The 22141-nt window shown below is 37.6% G+C and overlaps 1 protein-coding gene across 1 annotated transcript in view; it reads left to right on the top strand.

Annotated features, from left to right (window-relative positions):
- Positions 1 to 18659, top strand: part of PLPP4 (phospholipid phosphatase 4) — a 42858-nt gene extending 24199 nt beyond the window's left edge. The window contains exons 7-8 of the mRNA XM_065638985.1: positions 14459 to 14629; positions 18460 to 18659. Of these exons, the coding sequence (XP_065495057.1) occupies positions 14459 to 14629; positions 18460 to 18659 (371 nt within the window). The remainder of the gene's footprint in view (positions 1 to 14458; positions 14630 to 18459) is intronic.
- Positions 18660 to 22141: the final 3482 nt, after the last annotated feature.

Here is a 22141-nt window from a genome sequence, read left to right as displayed (position 1 = left end):
AGAGAGTTGTAGCGATTACTGTTGAATACAGCTGAAGAAATCAGAGCATTTAATCAGAAATCTGAAATGAAGCATGTAATTGGAGTATTTGGTTGTGGGGACAATAACAGTGATTGTTTTGTCATATGTTTTTTAATTACCTCCTTGATGAATGAAGGGGTCTCGATATGTTTCAGAGAAGTGAAAAAGAAAGTTTTTTGCCTTTCACGCTATAGCATACACTTACCTCACAGTATTCACAGACAAGATGACAAATTATATTTAAACACTCAACTTTTATGTATTGGTTGACCCCATCTTTATAAGGAATTAATGCTTTTAAAAGAAACAGTTCCTTTCACTCTCTATTTTTAATTAACTGCACTTTTTATAAAAATATGACCTAGGTAGTAATATGTCACTATTAAAGTAGTTAACATTAGCAGGGGCCAGACTTGCAAATTTGTAACCATTTGCAACATCATGAAGGATTGATTTTTTTTTTCACAGTTTTGTTATTCAGGATAAGCCTTTGCAGGTATAAACTCATCGCAAATCAGGGTAAACATCCATTTGCAATCCAGGGCATAATCTTATTCAGGTTAAAATCGATGCCAGAACTGAGTTGCCTGGAGAATTCTTATCTATTAACAGTCATCATTACTGCGTTGAAGGAGTAATCAGCAAGCGGGGTTAATGGGAGCAGTGACCAAGGAATTAGGATCTTAATACCTACTGTGCACATTAATACAGCTTTAAGAAAACATTGCCAGTGGAGGATGTTACACATGGTAGATTCTGTTTATATTAAAAGCAGGGTATGCACATAGAGTACTGGATATGAGGTAATCTGTGTTTATTTGTTGGAGAAAGAACAGTGTCTCCAAAAAAGGAAGTACAAGCAGCAATAGGAAAAAAGTAATTGGTTTTCCTTTTCTACTGGCATAATAAATGAAATTACATCTTCAGACCAGTCCTGAATAGTAATTGCCTATTTTAAGTAGCCAGATTCCATTATGAATGACACCAGTAATTGCTCACTCAGTTGTGACAAGTTTAAGAATATATAAGAAAAATTCTTCTGCAGAGGTGCCTCAGCCCTATCATCTAATAAAGAGAGAGGAATCCCAGCTGGCTTTTGTCATGGCAATACCATTTCTTCCTTTGCGAGCAATGTCAGCCCCCGCATCCTACAGATATTAGGAATAGGCATGCCTTTCCCTCCAGCATATTTTCCAGAAGTGGAGTACACCTCTGAGCTTAGCTACTGGGAAAACTTGTTTATTCAAAGCTATTGCTGCTTCTTGATTATTATAGTTGTTCAATTTGCTTTCTTCTGTGTAGGGAAGAAGCTTAATTATCTTTCAGTCTGATTGTCCCTTTTCTCTTGCCTAACTTTAACTTTTCAGGTTAAAAAGCTGAGGTTAAGGTGTATGCTTAATGTCACAGCTTGCAAAAGACTTTGTTGTGGTGTTGTAGACTTTAGCTGTATGTAAAACTAAGACCATTGTTCTTCTGACTGACCTTTTCAGTTAAAAGGATTTTGAGTTACACCAGAAATCTAAAGATCAATTTTAATCTGTGAACCTCAGTGAGAGCTCTTCTCTGGAACAGAATGGGTCAGAAAGCTCCAGACTAATTTGAAAATGGATGGCTAAGTAGTCACCTCAGGCAGAGGAGGTGGGCACATCAATTTCCAACCATCTTTAAGACAGAGATCTCATTATGGCACTGGCAAATATTGAGATCCCTTGAAATTGCCATTGAAGCCTCGTTCTGACGTTACGCTCTGAAATTAATCCAGTATGGTTTTGTATAGCACTTCTGTGTAAGAGCAAACCAAATGTAGACATGGTGTTGTCTCTTCCTTAGTAATAAATCCTTCAGTGTGGAGCTTTCTTTAACGTAGGTGAGCTCAACAGTGGGCGGTTTTAGGCAGCACTTGGGAGGTAAGAGAAGCTTGGCTACTGCACTGTGTATGAGCAGCAGGCGAATAGCCCAAGCAAAACCATGGCTTGGCTGCATGTCTGTTGTGTTCACTGCATAAACATGTTTCTTTGCTCTCTTCTCCCTTTAATTTCAGGTCAAACACTGGCCTCGTGAGGGATATCCCTTCATCCTCCTTTGCAAAGAGGAAAATAGAGAATCAAACGTAATCAGAAATTCTGTTTTGAGACCTAGAAGGTGATATTTATATGTGAATATGCCCCCAGGCCCATCAGCTGTGAAGCATTTTTATCAGGTTCGATCAGGAACCACTGCTAGAAGCAGTCGTTGCTCCTAATCTTGATAGGGTAATTTCCTATGTCTGTAGAGACTAAGGGTGAGACTTTCTGTGGCTGCATTTTCGTTTTGATCAGGCGTACGCTGTTGAAGTCCCTCCTTGTACACTGCGTTTCACATTATGTGTGGTCTTGGAGCACAGAATAAAAGTAAACCAGAATATGTATGAGAGTGTTCTGCCTAGACTAAAGCTACTTGGAATTAAAACCAACCATTCTGTTTCCATGGGGACTTTAAATCTGTCTACAGAGTAGTCACCTTCATGAATTGGGGTGTGTGTTTTCCACTCTAGAAGAGCTGGTTGTGATCAGTCTCCAAATTATGCTGGTTGACTCAGAACCCTTTTGAGCAGGAAGAGTGATAGAACTGACTCGTAAGTGCATGTTCTTATAATACAAACAAACACAGAATCACAGAATCACAGAATCACAGAATGTTAGGGATTGGAAGGGACCTCAAAAGATCATCTAGTCCAATCCCCCTGCCAGAGCAGGAAAACTTAGGTGAGGTTACACAGGAAGGCGTCCAGGCGGGTTTTGAATGTCTCCAGAGAAGGAGAATCCACAACCCCCCTGGGCAGCCTGTTCCAGTGCTCTGTCACCCTCACTGAGAAGAAGTTTCTTCTCACATTTAAGTGGAACCTCTTGTGTTCCAGCTTGAACCCATTACCCCTTGTCTTACTGTTGGTTGTCACTGAGAAGAGCCTAGCTCCATCCTCGTGACACCCACCCTTTATATATTTATAAACATTAATGAGGTCACCATGAGTCAATCCAGAATTTTTTCAATAAAAACAAGAGTATCAACTGCAGTTCTGCTGTAAGCAAAAGAAAAATAAATCAATAAAAACCTTGAAATTGAATTATAAAGTTAAAATGTAAGGCACCTTTCTTCAAAGGTGGCTGTCTGATTTATCAAATTGCAGGAATATCAGTCATAAAGATTTCTGAAACCATTAATTTAGGTTTCTGGAAAAGAAGGAGATATTAAAAGTCTCTTGAGGAAAGCGGTGAGATAAATGCAGGAAATGAAGCATATTATTTATACCACAAAAAGAAAAGCACAGAATGTCTGCAGAAAGCCTCATTTGGATTTTGCTGGTACTGTCAGTTCTACCTAGAAAGCATCAGCTATTACGGATGAGTAGGTAATTTTTTTTCCCCTCCCTTCTGCAGAGGACTGAGGAAATAATGAAGTCAATGTTTCATCTAACGAAACCTACACAAAAAAATGTTTATGCAAAACTAATACTGCTTTGTTGCGATCAAATTATTTCTCTGGTGATTTTTCTCTTGAGAGTTTTAGTTTTTGCTTACTTCAATCTGAACCAAGTGTTTTTGGAACTCTCTGACTGGGATTCCTGCGTTCTGTTTAAACAAACAGAAACTTTTGGAAAATTGTTACGTTGGAAGGCAGTGTAAGCTGGACTCATGAATGAAACCAGTCAATAATAGCATAGGATGTCTTTTAAAAATATTTTTCTCGTGGGCAAGGAGTGGGGAAAGAAAAATCCGTGGATGATTTTACTGAGGGAATGAATCAGAAAACAGAAATCTGAATGGTTGACCAGATACATCATAGCATTTCCACAGATACTTAAGATGAACTATGATTTGAGTTGGTGAGTGGTGCTTAGTGATGCCAGAAGTTCTCCATCATACAATTAGTGATTTTATCCTTCATTGCATTAGCCTGTCTTCTCTGTCTTCCCTGCTCTGGCTGTCTTTCCCTCGTTTCCCTTGAAATCAGTTTGTGTGGATAAACATAGCAAGATCCTGTCTAGAAAAATGGAAACTACCCATTGCTATAAATAACAAAAAAAATCTAAAGGCAAGAATTCATTATATTTATGTTATCAAGCAATAGAATAGGGTATAACTTTCTGATATTGTTTAGGATGGCAAGGAGACTGGAGTCTGGATGAAGAACAGAGTGTCACTGTATCCATAGAATTCCTCCTGCAGTTGGGTGGGTAATGGTAGGAGTTAAATCTGAGGACCAGCACTATAATTTGGATGTGCCTACACTGGGAATGCCTGTTTATGTCCAGAAATTATAGTCTCGATAACGGGTTCACATACCAGTGTCTGCATTTGTTTGGATGTGTCCCATTCCTCCTGGCTAAACTGCTTATTTGGGCAGCACCTTTGCTGTTGACTGGCGGATTAGTTAATATTTTATTTTATCTTTTATCTCCACAATTAACTGTTCCACTCAGTGTTACTGTATTCTGCATTACTGTTCTGTGACCCCCGAGGAATTGCCTTTTCTGATGATATCAGAGCTGATTATGTAGTTCATGCTTCCACCAGATTTGCTTGATGAAGCACTAATTAAATGAATGTAGTATTTGTGGTGTGTCTTGCTGAGTCACTAAAAAGAAAAAAGGCGGCTGGAAAATGTTACGTCTTTAGAGTGAAAAGACAGCTAATGCCTCTTCCCCCTTTTCGCTAAATAATTGTAATTAGTCAGTTGTAAAAATGAGAATATTTTTACATTTTAAAAGCCATCCGCTTGAAAAATTCAAATTATTTATGTGCTTCGAAGTAAGAAAAATTACTGAATTTCAGTAGAGTTGTTTGCTGTCCTGTAATAATTTATATAAAATATTACTGCAGGACACGTAATTATACTTGGGTATCTAAATTTGAACTGTTAGTTATCTTTAGCTAGCAATTTCATGGAGGATAATCATATTTCCTTCAGTTGAAAGTGAATGTTTTAAGTAACAGATGAGCTACAAGCCACAGGTTTTTGGCAGTAATTGCTGTACTCCCTTATTTTAAAGATAAATCTCTTAATTAACAGCTGTATGGCAGTGTTTCTCTGAAATATTTCATCCTCTTAAAGAAGAATCCAGGGAAATACGGAATGGATTTCTTAGATATGCAATGAAAATAAAAACTCCTGCGGGGTTTATTGACTTCTTAATTCAAACTGTAAGTATAGTCAGGAATAGTTGTGTTTAATGCTTTTACCTCTTCTCTGACATATTTACCTCATAGTGCTCAATAACAAAGGCTGTTTGAATTCATGAGGGGCTTGTGAGATGAACTTCTATAGTTTACTTTTCCAGCTCTAATAATAAATCAACTCCTGCTAGTCTGTTTGAGGTTCAGATTATGTATAGGTCTCAAACATACCTCCAAAAGACTTTCTGTTTTTCCTGTATTTAAAAAAAAGAAGTGACTTTTTAATCCATGATATCATGTCAGTGTAAAAGAGTGGGTCCTGACTGGTGTTTATCCTCCCTGGCAAATATGTTCTCCACATTGTCTTTTACATGGCAGCATTTAATAACAGGGGTTTTGTGCATTTTGTTTTTTTTTTGTTTTTTTTTTTTTTTTTTTAAAGATAGTATATGGTAATATATTTTCTCCTTTTCTATGCATGGTTAAAGACATTAATCCCAGTTCTACTGTGTACTCCAGAATGGACAGCAAGTTTTTTTGCTATCTTCAGAGGACTAGAGAGAACTGGAAATCAAGATACCCACTTTCCAGTCCCTGATTCTCTCAAGAGAGTCATTTAAAAGTTTATTTCAAGAGTTATTTACAAGTTTGCAGCCCAGCATTGACTTCAGTGATGGTGTAATGTAGTTGTGCAGCCTCTCCTCTTGATGTCCTGGTTAACTTTGCTATTTAATGTGTGGTTGAAAAAAGCTTCACATCGCTTGCCTCTTTTCCCCCCCAAACTCCTCTTCTTTACATAAAATTCCCAATGATAAGTTCCTCCTGCAAATGGTGGATAGATCAGGCTTCATCACTTTGCAGAGTAGCAGGAGTAAATAACATTTTTCTATTTCTTTCTGCTGGGTCTCACAGCATGAAAAGAGAAGCAGAGATCTTCTATAATAACCCTTACTGCTCTGGCTGGCTGTGCAGAGTCTTGAGCTTTCCCTAGTTTCTAGTATTTCCCCCTAGTATTTAAGGGGATTATTTGTAGGCGATACTAACACTGGTATAATCCAGCAAACTCCCTGACACTGCCTACCATGCAACATTTTGTGTTTGACAGAAGCATTCTGACTCTGCACTGTAAAAAGTTTCTATCCATCCAGGTTATCTTCAACACATCTTTGAACTGTATTTCACATGCTAATCTGTATGCTTGTGCCAATTCGCTTCAAACAAATTTTAAATTAAATGCACAACCCCGAAGGATTGATACAAATACATGACGTGGCGAATGGAAGGACAATTAGCTGAGTGAGATGGGATGCATTATCAAGGATACTACTGATGGCATGTGTATGGCAAAGCAGGAAGGAAGAAGTTACCCTGATGCAATGTGTGGGACTTGGTATATTCCAGTGTTGAACTGTCAACGAAAATTACTCTTAACAGGGATTATTTGAAGTTAGATACCTTATAAATCCCACAGTGACAATAATTTGTATTGGAGTTGGCGACCTGACGATCTAAAGCTTGTGGCTAGATACTGTATTTATGCTAGGTCTAGCAGAAAGAGAAATTTATTCTCTGGTTATACATAATTGGCAGGGTACTAGCTGTTTAATTAGTACTGGCCTGTTTGAATTAACCTCGCAACTCTTATCTCAGTTTTAATTTTTTTTTTCCTCAGGAAAGTAGAGGTATAGTATCAGGACTTTATTTCATAAAGGGATGCATATCTGATCTAACAAAATAAAACCAAAACAAGCAAAACACAAAAACCCCTCCACAAAACAAACCAACCAAGTAAACACTTGGCATGAGCCAGGGACCACACTAGAGCAGCACCATCATGAGGACGTTCAAGGACCAGTTGCATCCCGATATCATTCTCTCCTAGGTTTAAATCTGGTACAAGTTCATCAGTTGGACCTAATTTCACCATGTGTAATTGAGAAGCACGGAGACTAAAAACCATACCTTGCGGAGAAAGATGTTTTTCTAGTCCGATACAGTTGTATGATTGGGGCTGAGTTTACAAGACAGTCTCTTGTAGCTCATATTAATGCCAAGGCCACTTTAATTAGTGCATGGGTGCTGACCCCCTCTCTTCAAGATAATTCAAGAATCTGAGCCCTTTTAGGCTTGTCTTTACTGTGTTCTCAGAGAAAGGGGGTTTGTTCAAGGTTTCCATCAACAGAAATGGAAAAGCAAGCTATGGAATAGGTTCGCTTTTAGGGCTTTTTGTAAATGGCGTCATTAATTGGACGAATCAGAGCTTAGTTCTCGTTTTTTGGTAGCAGTGAGGTGCACCCCGAGACCTCTTCAGATATTTCAGGTGTAAAGAGGTAACTTGAAAGGTGCATGAAAAGAAGATATGTCAGAAAAAACAAAAAAGGTTCATGAGAATTCAATGCGACAGTCCTGCAAAAACAACTTAATGACTCATACTCTAGTTACTTGCTTTTCAGATAATGTAGGTCTGGTTTTGTTCTAATGTGTCTCTGTCTCCGATATCTCCTTTGTTTCCCAAGTCCCTGCATACATTTATATTTTGTGATGTGCTTTTCATGTTGCTTGTGCTGAACTGTATTTGTTTGTGAAAAGAAATTAATAAAGCTAAGCCAAAGGGAAAGTGATTGACTGTCCCACTTGGAAAAAAAAAAAAGTTGTCTGTGACAATAAGCTCAAAACATTCTCTGGGAATTGTACTGCTATAAAATCCTATTTGAATTTCAGCATTAAAATTTATTCAGCCATTTGGTATCATACTTTTTCCTTCAGGAAAGATAAATATTTCAGTCTTCGAACAGTGTGAAACTGAAAACATTCACCAGTAGCCCCAGCTAAAATTGCAGTAGGCTGCTGTGCAATTCCAGTGATGAATAATATGTGTTTGCATTTGGAAAATATACAGTAATCACTGCAAGTATAAAGCATTACAGACAAAGAGATGGATTATTTTCTCTGATTGCTACATAGACTATTTGAATGGTTGTTTTGCAGTTTCATAATTCGTTGCCACTTAAATAAGTTGAGGATTTTTACTTCAGTTCAAAATCTTCTTAGTGTAAAGAAGACATGTATTGTGTGCTTCGCAAAACCTCCATTCAAACTTGAGAAGCTGAAGATCCTCATTGGGGAAGTTTAATTTCCAGAAAGCACCCACAGAAGCAATTACATCTTTAATGAATAATTTATTTGGGGTGCTTTAGATCAGATTCTTGTTCTCAGTTTATGCATTTCAACTTGGTAATCGGTTGAGTCTGTACAGATGGGTTTTCAAACTCATCTGGATCCCCGGTTTGGAGAGAATTGTAAGTCAGGATGGAGTCTGCAGTGTCTCCAGATGCTGTTACCATCTTTATTTCTTCTGTGAGCTTTTTTTTTTTTTTTTTTTTTTTTTTTTTAAAGAGGATGATAGAAACAAACTGGAAGATCGAGTCTAATGTAGTTTTATTGTAGTTCTATTTATTCCAATAATGATAATGCCCAAGAGGAAGCTGGTTTTTGACAAGCTTCAAGTACCATTATTGTATAGTTTTAAAACATGCCTTCCAATAGCAGTCACAAGGTGAAAGGCACACTTGATAATTCCTAAACCATTAGGTTGTAAAGGTCAAAACAACAGTTTCTTGTCCTCACACAGAAGTCTACAGCTATCTAGTTAGTTCTGAAAACCTATTCAGTTGGGTTTTGTTGACTCTTCCTTTTTTTTTTTTTTTTATGCTCTGCTGGTTGCTCATTTGTCAGCTCTGCAAGGCCTGGACCTGATACCTTTACAGACTGCAACCCTGTTTCCCCGAAAATAAGACAGGGTCTTATATTAATTTTTGCTCCAAAAGATTTTACTTTTTTACAGGTATCACTGCCTGAACTGTAACTGGGGCTTATTTTTGGAGTAGGGCTTATATTTCAAGCATCCTCAAAAATCCTGGAAAACCATGCTAGGGAGCTTGTTTTCAGGGTAGGTCTTATTTTTGGAGAAACAGGGAATTATCTCTTTTAAGGTTTTCTGTGGTGTCAAGGTTCAATCCAATTGTAGGATGAGGTCTTAATACATGAAATACTTGGGCAGAAGATATGCCGGGCTTTTGGTTTTTTTCTATGAAGTATTTTGCTCATGTCATTGCTGTAACAGTAAATAAACATACTTAAATACTTCCTTTTGCTTCTACCTCAATACATGCTCGTAACAGAGTGTTTGCATCAATTCTGCATGTACTTGATTATTTTGAAATGGGAGCAGCACGTCTTGTACAAAGGCTGTTGGAGAACATTACTCATTTTTTGCCTACGTAGCAGTGTTTATATTTCTCTTCCTATTGTGTTTTCCTGAATCAGATCCTCAGCTGAGGACGGCCCATGACAATGGTGGTTTACAATCGATCGTGATTTTATCAGTAAGAACTTTACCAGGTGCTGGTGTTACAAATCTTGCATGTGAGATAATTCTCCTCCTCTATCCTCAGATTATTTCTGTGAAAACAATACTTTATTCAAACTGACATTTTGGTGCTCACTGGATCATATCTAGTGGTGTGATGTATAGGAGGTCAGATGAAAAGATCGGCTGGTCCCTTCTGGCTGCCAGCTCTGTGAACTTCTGAACAATCCATATTCAGCAAACAAAATCAGCAGTGTTATCTGCAGAGGAAAACCCCAGGACACCTTGTGAACACGACCAACTTCAAGTGGTGACTTCAAGTTGATTGATCCTGTCTGTAACTGGCTTTCAAAAGTCTCATGCTGAGAATGGGAATAGGGGATTAACTTCGATGAGCAGTGGGAGACAACGCGCTTGCACTCTGCCACTCGCTGCCTTGGGTTCTATGACAGAACGTGCAGTAAGTTTCTGGATGGTTTATAGTCATGCTGCGAACAAATCCTTTGACTGGCAGGTCTACACAACCAGTAGCTCTGCATTATGAAAAGGCAAAACAGCTAGAACAAGTGTAAAAAGGAATTGAAATTGATTTAATTTTTCACAAACAAATGTTTATCCATGAATGAAAGATTATGTAGGTACCATTAATATTATCTGGGGAGTGCATCTGCATTATTAAAGATTCTCTGTAGATAGTAGTTTGAAATAAAACCATATAAATATAGCAAAACCATAATACACGTGAAGTCCAGTGATTCCTTTAAAGGAACTCAAAACATGAGTAACATGCACTATTAATCTCAACTCCCTTCAAGATCTGCTTGGAAATGCACAAAGATTTGCAAATCCTTTGCCTTTGTATCTTTAGGTGCTGAGCTTCGGGACGGTGCCCTCAGTGTGTTTGCCTTGCTCTTGGAATAATGGTAACCTTGCCGCAGCTGAGATCTTACAGAGCTGCTACAACGCAAATATTCCATTTTCTGTCTTTCAATACATTTCTATAGCATTTTATCAACCCCTGACAGAACATGTGGCTTGTCTCAGGAGGGATTTTCGTGTGTTCGGCAACTTGTAGTGTCAGGACTTTAATTTGAGTTAGCTACGTAGATTGTTTAAAATACCTCGTTTCTTCATACTATGTCTTTGATTAATTCCTTTCTCCTCTTCCAACACTTAAAATCAAATAAATATTTCTGTCTGGAATTTGCATCAACATATATCTTGAGTTAACTTTGTTTTAACTAAATCAGACTGATTTTCTTATTTTCATTTGTGTCAATGTCTCCAAAGAGGGCTGGTTGGTATTTTATGTTGCTCTTGCCTTCTTTATATAAACAATGTATTAATTTCTCGTGATCTGGGAGGAAACCAGCTTAGCAGAAGTATTTGCATAGATGAGTGTTGCTTTGCAGATTCTTTGCAATCTGTCTTCTTATGCAGAATGATAATTTTTATAATAATAATACCAGCCAGTAGGAAATATGTTAGATGTGTGTATGTGTGTGTTTACATTTTCTTTGTGATAAGGTCAGGTATTGACTCTAACTGGTGCAGAAAAAAAAGATCAAATGTATTCTATTGATTGACCCATTCTTCGGTGTAAATGTCACCTATAGGCCCAGGATTCTTGAGGAGTGAATTGTTTTTCTTCATGTTGTTGACAGACAACATCTTCAAAATACAGTAATCAAGCAGAGTTGCGTACACAGAGTACACAGCAATTGAGTTGTCTTAGTATCTATAGTGGCTTTTATAATGGGTACTCCCAAATCCCAGAGCATTTCGCTGTTAATTCAGTTTTCTTTGCTGCTGACTCTGCACATGCTGAGACTATTGGGTCAAGCGGCTCTTTCTGGATGCGCACACTCCAGGGTAAGGGAAGTCAATCTTACCATATTGCAAAGTAAAGCTGCTCTGCAGAATATTAGTTTCATAGCCACAAGCTAGAGCATCATTATATTAGTTTTTCATCTTACATGAGGCATAAGTTCCCCTGGAGGAGTGGTTTTGAATCTCTTTTCTTCATGGCCTTTAGTTTAGAGGAACACATCCAACGTGCCTTAGTGTCTAGTGCAAGTATAGATCCTGCTGAATTTCCATATTCATTCGTGATCACCTCCTTCTGGAAATGTGGCAGATCCTGAAAAAAACTCATTCTGGGGAAATATTAAAAAAAAAAAAAAAATCACACAGTTTGCTCTAGAGCCCATTTAGCTAAATCTGCTGCTACTGTCCACCACACTGACAATTGCTAGTAAAATTGCCTGAGAAATGCTAGTAATTCTGAATATGAGTTGGTGAGAACTGAACACCTACGCTATAGTTTGGGCAATATTTCTTTAAGCCCTCTAAATTGCTAGGCATTGTAGATTGCCTGAAAATGAAGCCACAAAGCACTTGATGTCTTCTGCCTGGAAATCCTGTCTTCAGATTTCAGTTCATTTTCTTCTAAAGATCTAAAAAATAATAACCCAGGGTGGCAAATGGAAATATAAAAACGAAACTAGATTTTGAGAGGAAGTATTTGAAAGTATTCATTCCAGGCTTGCGCTTGATATTGCATATCCACAACAGATTTAGTTCTGCTCACTCTGGTTACTCAACTGGAAGATGGAATGATGCAGATGATCCTGTCCTTGCAGAATGGACAACCCTGTCACTCAGGTGCTGATATGTGTTATTAGTCATTAAGAAAACAAAACCAAAAACAACTATAAAGACCTGCAGATCTTTGATACAAGAGACAACGCTACAAAAATTATCTAGTGCAACAGGAAGAGCACAAGAGAGCGATGGCGATGTTGTCTTTTCTCATATTCCAGTTGCTAACCTAGGAAATGCGAGAGGCACAAGAGAAAGTGTACACTTGAAGAAGGAGGAATGTTTATTTTTGTTTTAACTGTGTCAGTCTATACTGAGTGCTTAGAGTTGGAGAGGATGGTTGAAGAGGGGAGGGGGGATATTCCAATTTTCTGAGAAATGTTGTCAGGATCATAGCATTTTTTTTTTTTCCATAGTGGCTGTAGCCTGGTGCTCTGACTATGCATCTGACACCCTGTTTGTGTAAGACATGCTACTTTTAGGAAAACACATTCATTTCAAGAATACCGTGACACAGAAGTGTCGGAAGAAATTATTTCTTCCTGTCCAATATATAGTCTGAAAGGCAAAACAAGTTTATATGACTTTCAAAGGTCTGAACACAAGAAGGTAACGCAGTCTGCAAGAAATATTAATTCAGGATTGTTTGTTATATTTTTAAAGTTTGCCTCCCACTGTCTTCTGACAAGTATGGCATCAGCACTGGTTGAAAAATTTATAGGAAACAATATATTTGGTACAGTGTTTTGAAGACTAATCATCATTCTGTCTTGCTCTGCAACAGCCAGTCTAAAGGAATGATTTACTTGTGTGTTTGAAGATGAAATGCAAATCTTCAGTAATTGCATTCAAATGGCTGTGTGGTATAAACTTATGAAACCTCTCCATTGTACTGTCAGCTAAAATTGACCATCCCATAGATTCATCAGCAGAACACGAAGTAATTGCTTTGTCACATCTAGGTTTTGGGAATGTGAGGAGATGGGGTTTGAAAAGCCCTAGCAGGAGATTAGAGAAAAGATGCGTCTCACCCAGCGCTGATGGTGATTTTACCATTAAATTGACTGACAGCAGAATTAGAACAGAATTTTGTATTATCAATGTGACCTATTATCTCTTATACAGGTTCTTAGATATCGCAAAGATAAAAAGCATAAGGATAGTCAGAAAATGGATTTCAAATGCCTGGATAAAGATTTATAATTTTGCTACCTGTGGTTTATGTGCTATTTTGATCTCTGCAGTCGAGTAGCAAAATGGAGTATGGTGTTTGTGGAGAAAATAGAAGATGTGTTTCACAGAGCTACCTGTTCAGCCACAACACTAATTTTTCTATGGGAAAAAAATAAGTTCAAACAACAACAAAAAAAGCATATTAAAACCAGCAACAACACACAAACCTGAACAAACAAACAAACTAACCAAACGACCATCTGGTATCTCTCTGAAAGGTGACCAGCTGCAAGAGTAAAAGAAGTTCAGTACAGAAACGTGATGCCTGAGTTCTGTCATCACTGCCAGTAGTGCATGTTCTATAAAAGCAGGTTAATGGAACCTAAAAATCTCATTTAAATGTAATTCAATAGCAGTGCAAACTAACTGAATCCTTTTCTGCTTTGAAACTGAACTTTTTAGAAGAGGTTCTAAAATTAGGAGAGATGTCCTGAAGGTTAAGCATGAAATAGCTTTTGTGACTCAAGTTAAAAAACTGCCTAAATGTTTAACTTAATGTGCAAATAAAATGTGAGATTCTTTCCATGGCTGATGTTTCTCCTGGAGGAAAAAGATAAATTGCTAAAGGGAAAAAAAATCAATTGCTTTGGGGTAGATGAATGTCTAGAGGTACCACAGTATTTGCAGACATGGCAGATTGTGTGAAAGCTGAGTATCTATGAGAAGAAAGTTGATTTGCTCTCTTGCCTGATTGCTCGCATTGCTCCATAGGCAACATCAGTGCTGTAGAGAACACATGTACACCAAAGAACTGTGTTTTATTAAAGACCATGATTGCTTTATTAAAAAACCAAACCAAGAAAACTCTCTACCGAGGCAGTTTGCTACATCCCTTTAAAATGCTAAGTTATAACAACATTATTTATTTGGTTACATACGAATCACCATTCAAATTATGAAACTTCCTCAGTGTTTGGCAGGTGGGTCTTCTCAACTTACCTTAGCTCTTAATATCACCCTAGAAAGTCCAAGACTTCTCTGCAGCAGAAGGATCCTGCTACCAGGTCTTAGAGGATCTTAAGGGATCATACCATCCAGTGCTAATGACAAAATACTGTAATTCTGTATTTTTCTCTATCAGTTGCATTTTCAGGCCTTGGCTTTACCACCTTCTACTTAGCTGGAAAGTTACACTGCTTCACGGAGAACGGCCGGGGGAAGAGCTGGCGGCTTTGTGCAGCAATTCTCCCACTCTACTGTGCCATGATGATTGCCCTGTCACGGATGTGTGATTACAAACATCACTGGCAAGGTGAGCCACGGAGATACCTTTTTTTTCTATTTTTTTTTTTTTCTTCATTAGATCACATGAGATACAACATGATAGCGTGCTATAGACTTTCCTTGCTCCTGGATTGATGATGAGCATTTCAATGTCTGAAAATGCTGCAGGGGCCTTTTACCATTTTATGTTCTTATATATACGAAATACTACATCATATTTATATACAAATCTACATCGGTGGGTTTTTTACGTCATCATTTTTTGCAAATGTACATCAACATCATAGCCGTTTTTGATGGATCCAGCTGTAGGCTGGATCTTGCCCATCAGTTCTGTCATGTGGCTTAGTCCTTGCCTACTGCTTTTCTGGGTACCTGTTGGGTATGTGAGTGCTAAAATGCGTTTGTATGTGTATTAGACTAAACTGAAGCATCTGTTTGTAGCTAGTAGTTGCAAGAATGCACTCAGTTATTTGTCTACTTTCTTGTCATTTGATGCACATGATGTAATACGCTGTTTTTCATTCAAATAAAAGTATATTGGGCATGAGGTGGGTTCATGGCCCCTCCTTGAGAAGTATAGAAACATTGCATACCGAGCTACATAGCTCTGAAAACCTTGGTGCGAAGCTTGGTGTTTTCTGCTCTCTTAATTTTTTTGGCTAAGACTGTAATTGCTTTCAAGGTGTCACTTCTGTGCTTTGCAAAGTCAGGTCCTACTTAAGGAAGAGAAATATTTCATAATCTTGTTACATCCTATTAAAAATTATTTTCTCTAGTTTCGGGCTGCAGTTACAAACCCCCCGTTCAACGTGTGATACTTGGCTGCTTTTAACTCTCTGTTAAAGAGAGAGAAGGAGGAGTGTGAATGGGAGTGTACAGGTTTACTCTGGAGCTTTGAATGCATGTTTACATTGTGTATTGTCTCTTGCCAAGAGCAAAAATTATTTATGTACTGAAACATGTGCTATGAAGCAGATTATTATGGCATATATTATATATGATAGAAGAAAACTACACACAAGGGGTTGTGACTGTGTCCATTACAGCTGCCTGTGTTTTTGTCTTTGAAGTTAAAGGAGATGGAGCTGAAAAATGGGTTCTTCCCAAGCTAAGAAGAGAGTTGGCAGACATTATTCTGCCTATGACCTATGCTTTTACTTGAAAGAACCACATTCTCAAGGGAGAGACTAGCTCACTCTGTAATATACAGCACAGAAGCTCAGGCCTCATCTTTTATGCTCAGCAGAAGCAACCGATTGTGTTAAATTACTTATGGTGCCTTCATGATAGAGTCTTAACTATGCTGTGGGGAATGAACAAGGACCGTCAATATAATGTCCAAGACTTAGCACACTGTAGTTGAAAGATGGGGTGGAGTATCCTTGCATTAAAAAGCCATTGAGTAGGCTCAGAATGTTAATATTATGAGCACTTTATGAGCTCCAGTTTGGCTAGAAGATCTTAGTGGTGGTATTGGTGAATTTTAAGATATTTCATTATGAATTGTGAACGTATTAGCTTCTTTTAAGTCCCAAGATCTCTGAAAATGTTAATTTACTCATGAAATAAGCGGAAATTTTGTATGAAAAAGTAGACAAATACTGAGACTGAAAGAATATTCTTTTTCTTTTATGGGCAAAGGGGAAAAAAATAATGTTGTGGCTACCATGAGCCGTGTGTGTTTGCTTAGTACTCCCAGTCAAGGTCAGTAAGCAGGAAATCTTTGGCATAAGTCATGTAGTGATTTGTATTACTGTGGTGCCCAAACTGAGGCCCAGAGTTGCATAATTTGCATGTGAGCAAGAAAGAAATTGCATAGGCAGGTTTTCAGGAAGTCTCGAAATACTGGAGAACTTTTAGAGGACTGGCAGAAATCTGGTGTTTCTCCATAATTAAAAATAGTAAGCATAGGCTTGACCCCATTTTTAAGCAAAATAAAAAAGTAGCTGGAAGAGCATTCAATCAACCACTGTTAGAGTAATCAGAGAATTGCAACCAACACAGATTTATAGAAAACTAATCACATCACAATAACTAAATATTTTACAAGTTGATACTGTAGTAGTACACTATAGTGAAAATTCATGCCCTTGGTACCTTTTGTACCATGAGAGTTTGACAGACAGTCCGAATGGTACAAAATCAGTCAGCTGGGTGGGATATCAGTATAGGTAGGATAAGCTTCCATCTGCTTGCAAATACTGTGTAGGTATAATCACCTTTTAAAAATCTCACTTGGGTCTCTGTTACATTCGTTTGTGATACGTTTGTTATGTCCTTTTGTGTGTAGAAGAGAACATAAGATTAGAAGGAATCTCCCAGGTCATTCAGTCTGGTCTTCTTCCTCAACAGACAACTGTGACTTATAATCACATCCCTTAATTTTATCCATCTCAATCTTAAATTTTTCAGGCTTTCTTGCTCTGGCTCTTCCTATGAAAATGCTCTTCAGAATCTCATTGCTCTGATGATTACAAGCCATTTATTATCCACTTAAAAGTGAACAACATGCCTTTGTCCTAATATATACTACAGTGACAAATTAGGGCATTTACTCTATAGTTAATTATTTTAGACATTTGCATTGATTAACCCTTATTTGTCGTTAAACTCAATGATTAATTATTTTTATTACACTGTGGTTTCTTTGTAATTGAAAGTAAAATACAGAAACACAGGTATAGACAGACGATATGGTGCTTAGTAAGCCTTGTTAAAATAAAACATGGTGTAAAGTCATATTCTAGCGAGTGCATTCTGCCTCACTTTCATTACTGTGTTCAAATCTGATGCTTTCAAAGTCCGTGTGTTTTTTCAGTGGAGTTTTGCTCTGGTTGCTTGAAAATGAAATATAAGATCAGGCAAATATATTAGCAAGAAGCAGGGAGAACCTGAAAACAGAACAAATCCTCTTACCCTTCAGGTACTGTGCAGTTCCCATGGAAAACTTGAAATTGCCCATGTATGAGAGCTGCAAATATCTCATTCAATGGTCTCATTTTATTTTTGTCTTATTTTCTGGTAGGAGTATGGGATAGTAAATAACATCAAAGAAAGATATTCAAAAGATGTTAAGTCAGTTAACAGGCGTGCTTAGTCTTTGACCTTTCAGGTGCTTTTAGGAAGAATTCACCCAGCATGGAATTGTTCTTGGCAGCCGTCTTTCTCAGGGGCCTTTCAGGAGCTGCAAGTGAAATGAATCGTTGTGTCTACAGTGGCCCAGATCCTGAAGGAAGATAATTCTCCATCCTACATCCTATCTGCTCCCTGTTGGCATTGGAGAATGCCTTCTGGAACACAAAACTGTCAAAAGTAGATCTGGTACTCTAGCTACCAGCTTTCCTGGGGGTACGCAGGCAGAGACAAGGAGCAGACTGTAGTCGCTGCAATAGTCCGAGGTGCACCTGTCAGCAGGAGAGCTCTGGCTGCTGTAAACACCATAGTTCTCTTTATTGTTTGTAAATCAAAAACCTGGTGGTGGTCATTGTAGATCATGGTGACTGAAATGTGTGGGTCGTCTACCCTTAAAGGCTGGTCAATGGTGAGCTGGAACATCATGAATGTTGAACACCCCATGGAAACCCTTCTATTTCCCATGTTCACCTCTTGAAACGTAGCCAACCATCTACATTTGGGGTATTCAAAATGTTGGAGACATCCCCAAAAAGTACTGATTCTATGTGTTCTGCATGATTGTGTTGTTCAGCTCCAAACTCATTATGAAAATTTGAGGTTTACATTTTCTGGATTAATGACTTCCAGATTAGCCAAAGGTCTTTTATTTATTACAGTTGTCACTACTGGCTGTTCTTTCCATGATAACATACTTCTGGTTTTGTTGCTTTTCTTATCTAGATGCTTTTGTTGGAGGGATCATCGGCCTCATTTTTGCTTATATTTGCTACAGACAACACTACCCTCCTTTGGGTAATACAGCTTGTCATAAATCTTACGTCAGCCTGCTAGATCAGAACTCTGTGAAGAAAGAAGAGATACCTACAGCAGATAATGCTACTGGCCTGCCTCTGGAGGGAATTACTGAAGGTCCTGTATGACTTTGAGAAATGTGCAGAATGAACTTTTAGCCTTCTTACATTTCCTCCAAACTGGTCTCTTAACACAGTGGTTCTTACTGTATGTGCTTTTTATTTTGTTTCTTTCCTTTTTATAAAGAAAAATGAAATATTTTCTTTTTAATGCCATAGTGTCATCATACTTTCAAATTTTCAGTTCATAGTGACTTACTGAATTATCTGTTTTCAGTCTACTGCAAACAGACAGACTACTTGAGGGAAGGGGAAAGAACCTTAATAAAAACAATCCCATGGGGAGAATGGTTAAGAGAGTGATTTTGAGAAGATGTGGTTGAGTATATGGTAGGTCTGGAAACAGATTTTCTGAAGTACTGAGTGTCTCCTAGAAAGTTCTGGTCATCTTCAGCACTCGTTGATTTTGATGGGTGATGAGTACACAGCACTTTTCATCAGACGTTCACCATCTGTTGCGGCCAGCCATTTCTTTATAGATTTGATAAGTTGGGCATCATCCATATGTTTATCTTGTTACCTTCTAACATAAAAATCTCCACATGCTGGTAAAACTTTGTATTAACGGCAAAGTTTTGACAAGGTCATTCTGAGCTACTAGTGATCAAGCAACTGAAGGGTAGGAATGGCTCAGTGTTTGTAAGAGCAAAGCCTCACGCATTAGTAGTTCTACAGGATGATGCTGGCGTTCAAGAAATTCTACACTGTTAAAATTAGCAGCTTGCAATAACCAATATGTTTATAGGATGGATTAGAAACTTGGGATTACATCATTAGCAATTTTTGAGAGCTCTCATGGTAATTACCATCTAAATAAGAAGAAAGAACACCTGTGATATTCAATAAGCTGATGTCTTTAAAATGATTTTTTTTAAATCCTAAAACTGTGAGGATAAAGAAACACAATGTTTTCTGTGAATCTTGGTGTGCCGTGTTCATTCTTGTGTAGTGACTCACTGCAGCGCTGGTGATCTAAAGAAGTGCAAAGATTTTCATTTGTGACTTTGGGCTCACAGCCATGAATGCTCATGGTGATCTCCAGCACTGTAACATTTCCAGAGGAATTACTGGAGACAATTCTCCACTAGATGCATTTCTCATTTTCAGCTCATGTTCTTGAGCGTGCTGTTTGCAAAGGTTGACTTGGTACCTGAATTGAAACTCACCTGAGTCAAAACACTGTTGGTATGGAGAAGATGACTAAGTGTATGACTCAATTTATTATTGGTAGGATCCTGTTTTGTTATATATGCACTATGCAGTATACATCACATTCCAGTGAAATGATGTACCTTTGGATGGCAGAATGTCAGATTCCAGATTTTCTTTTCTTAGATATCCTGTGAAAATGCAGGCAAATGTTCCAGACCACATCTTGGCAGCTGAACATTTCTTAGCCGCAGCTGCTGGTTAAAGCGATCAAGATAGTGTTGATCAATGACCATTATTACGGTGCTTTAGACTGGAGGAGACTGCTGCCATAATTATAATTTATGTGTTCCTGTTGGAATATGTATTGGCCTTTTAGGCATTTTGTGATTCAAACAGCTCAGTGTCTTTACGTAAGGCTTGTCATTTACTTTTCTCAAAGGTAAGCTTTGTAGATTTTTTGAGAAGAGCTGCTTCCTGATTGGCAACACTCAATTTTTTATAGAAAACAACTAAATTAGAATCCCTTTAAAAATAAATTGTGTACAAGATGATGCAACCATACTATGTATGAAGTGATATGATATTTGGAAATAATTTAAAATAGGAAATGACACTAAGGAACAGGATGTAATAGGCATAAACCCAGGAGGGTTCTGTAGAAATTAGGCCTGATCTGCTTGTAAAACTGATACCAGTTTGACTGCATCAGAGAGAGTTTTTACTGACAGTTAAGAGTATTCTGAGCTCTAGAATAGAGACAGTTACCCAAACACAACTGTGGTTTTGATGATGCATATATGCTAGTTCACAAAACTAGCATCAGCAAAGCAAAATTATTCTGGCATTGCATTTGCACTGGATTTGGCAGAACACTTCTCTAGTGCAATTGAGGTCTTATGCTAAAAATCCACGCAGTTTAGTGGAGGTTTAATCTTTCTGTGAAGTTTTTAAACCATCCTACAAAATTCAGTAACCGAGTATAATTTTCTATTTCTTCATATGGGAGGATTAATGAAAGCCCTAGAGTAAGGGTATCATGTCTTTACATTGTATAGGGCTTAGCCATTAGCTTTTTCTTTCAGCAGGAACCCTAGTCTTCCAGGTTATATGCAAATGTTAAAAAAAAAAAAATCTTAAATCAAAATTAGAAGTTTAATACTGATGCATAGAGCATTTTGCATGTTTTTATATAGATCTGGCTTATTCTCAAAAATGAGTGGGGCCTCCTAACTGTGCTGTACACATTCCCAGTATTTTAATGGCTTTTGATACAAACAAGTGATCTTATTTGGGATGGGGAAGCTTATATGGCCCTCAAATGAGTAGTGACTGTTAAAAGATTGGAATATGAAGTGTAATGAAGCATAAATACTTCCATTGCAAGAGTAATTGATGAATTTGCAAAGCAGTAAAGAATAACATATTTTAATGGGAATAATTAAATTGAAAGTCATAAAATAGACAATGTAAAGCTTTGATTAAAATGTAATTAAAATTATGAAAGAGTTAATGAAGTGAAATTCGTGGAGGGATCTGTAGACGCTGTAATTACCACTGCAAAGTTAGTGTAGGGAAGGCATTTTTGTGGATCAATGTATTTTAATCTCATGCTTTCTCAATGTGAAGGAAATGTAATGTTGTAACGCACCAATAAAACAACACATGAATGTGGGTTTGTACATCTGTGTGTTATCATGTTTTTTGAGAAGAATAAAAGTTAACAAGTTCTTTTCATTAATAAACCACATGGAGTATTACAAAACCATAAGCCCTAATGTGACTGCATTATTGATAAACAACAGTTCCAAAAGTTATTACAAATACCACTAAATTGGCATAACCTTCCTCCTTTAACCAAAATATGCTCTCCAACTTCCATTCAGGAAAATGTAGCCTGTAAGTCTGCAAGGTTGAAATTTTGAAATATTCAGCCAGCTAAACTACACCAGGTCCCTTTTATCTCTCAAGTTCTTTATTGTGAAAAATATCAAAAGTGCCATATTTAATAAAAAATATGATTAGACTAGAAAAGGATAACAAAATCCAGTCAAACACAGCAGAAATATACTGAAACCAAGAGAAGCATGAGGTTGCGAACCAGTCAGTGAAATGCTGGTTCGTTCTCAGATTTTGTTGTGTGCAGCAAATTCTTCCTGTTTAATGTACTTTAATGTACTTTCTATTTAACTCTACTATGGATTTTTTTTAAAGCCCTAGTTTTATTTTATAGTACTAAAATTCCATTGACTTCGGTAGAACTACTCTGCACCACTAGTCGCATCGCATCCAGTAGGTGGAATAAAATCCTCACACATTACTCTCTCCCATCTTCACAAGGT

This window comes from Caloenas nicobarica, chromosome 7 (assembly GCF_036013445.1).
Source record: "Caloenas nicobarica isolate bCalNic1 chromosome 7, bCalNic1.hap1, whole genome shotgun sequence".
Classification (NCBI taxonomy): domain Eukaryota; kingdom Metazoa; phylum Chordata; class Aves; order Columbiformes; family Columbidae; genus Caloenas; species Caloenas nicobarica.
The sequence above is the reverse complement of the archived record's forward strand: the minus strand, read 5'-3'. Positions and strand labels throughout refer to the sequence as shown.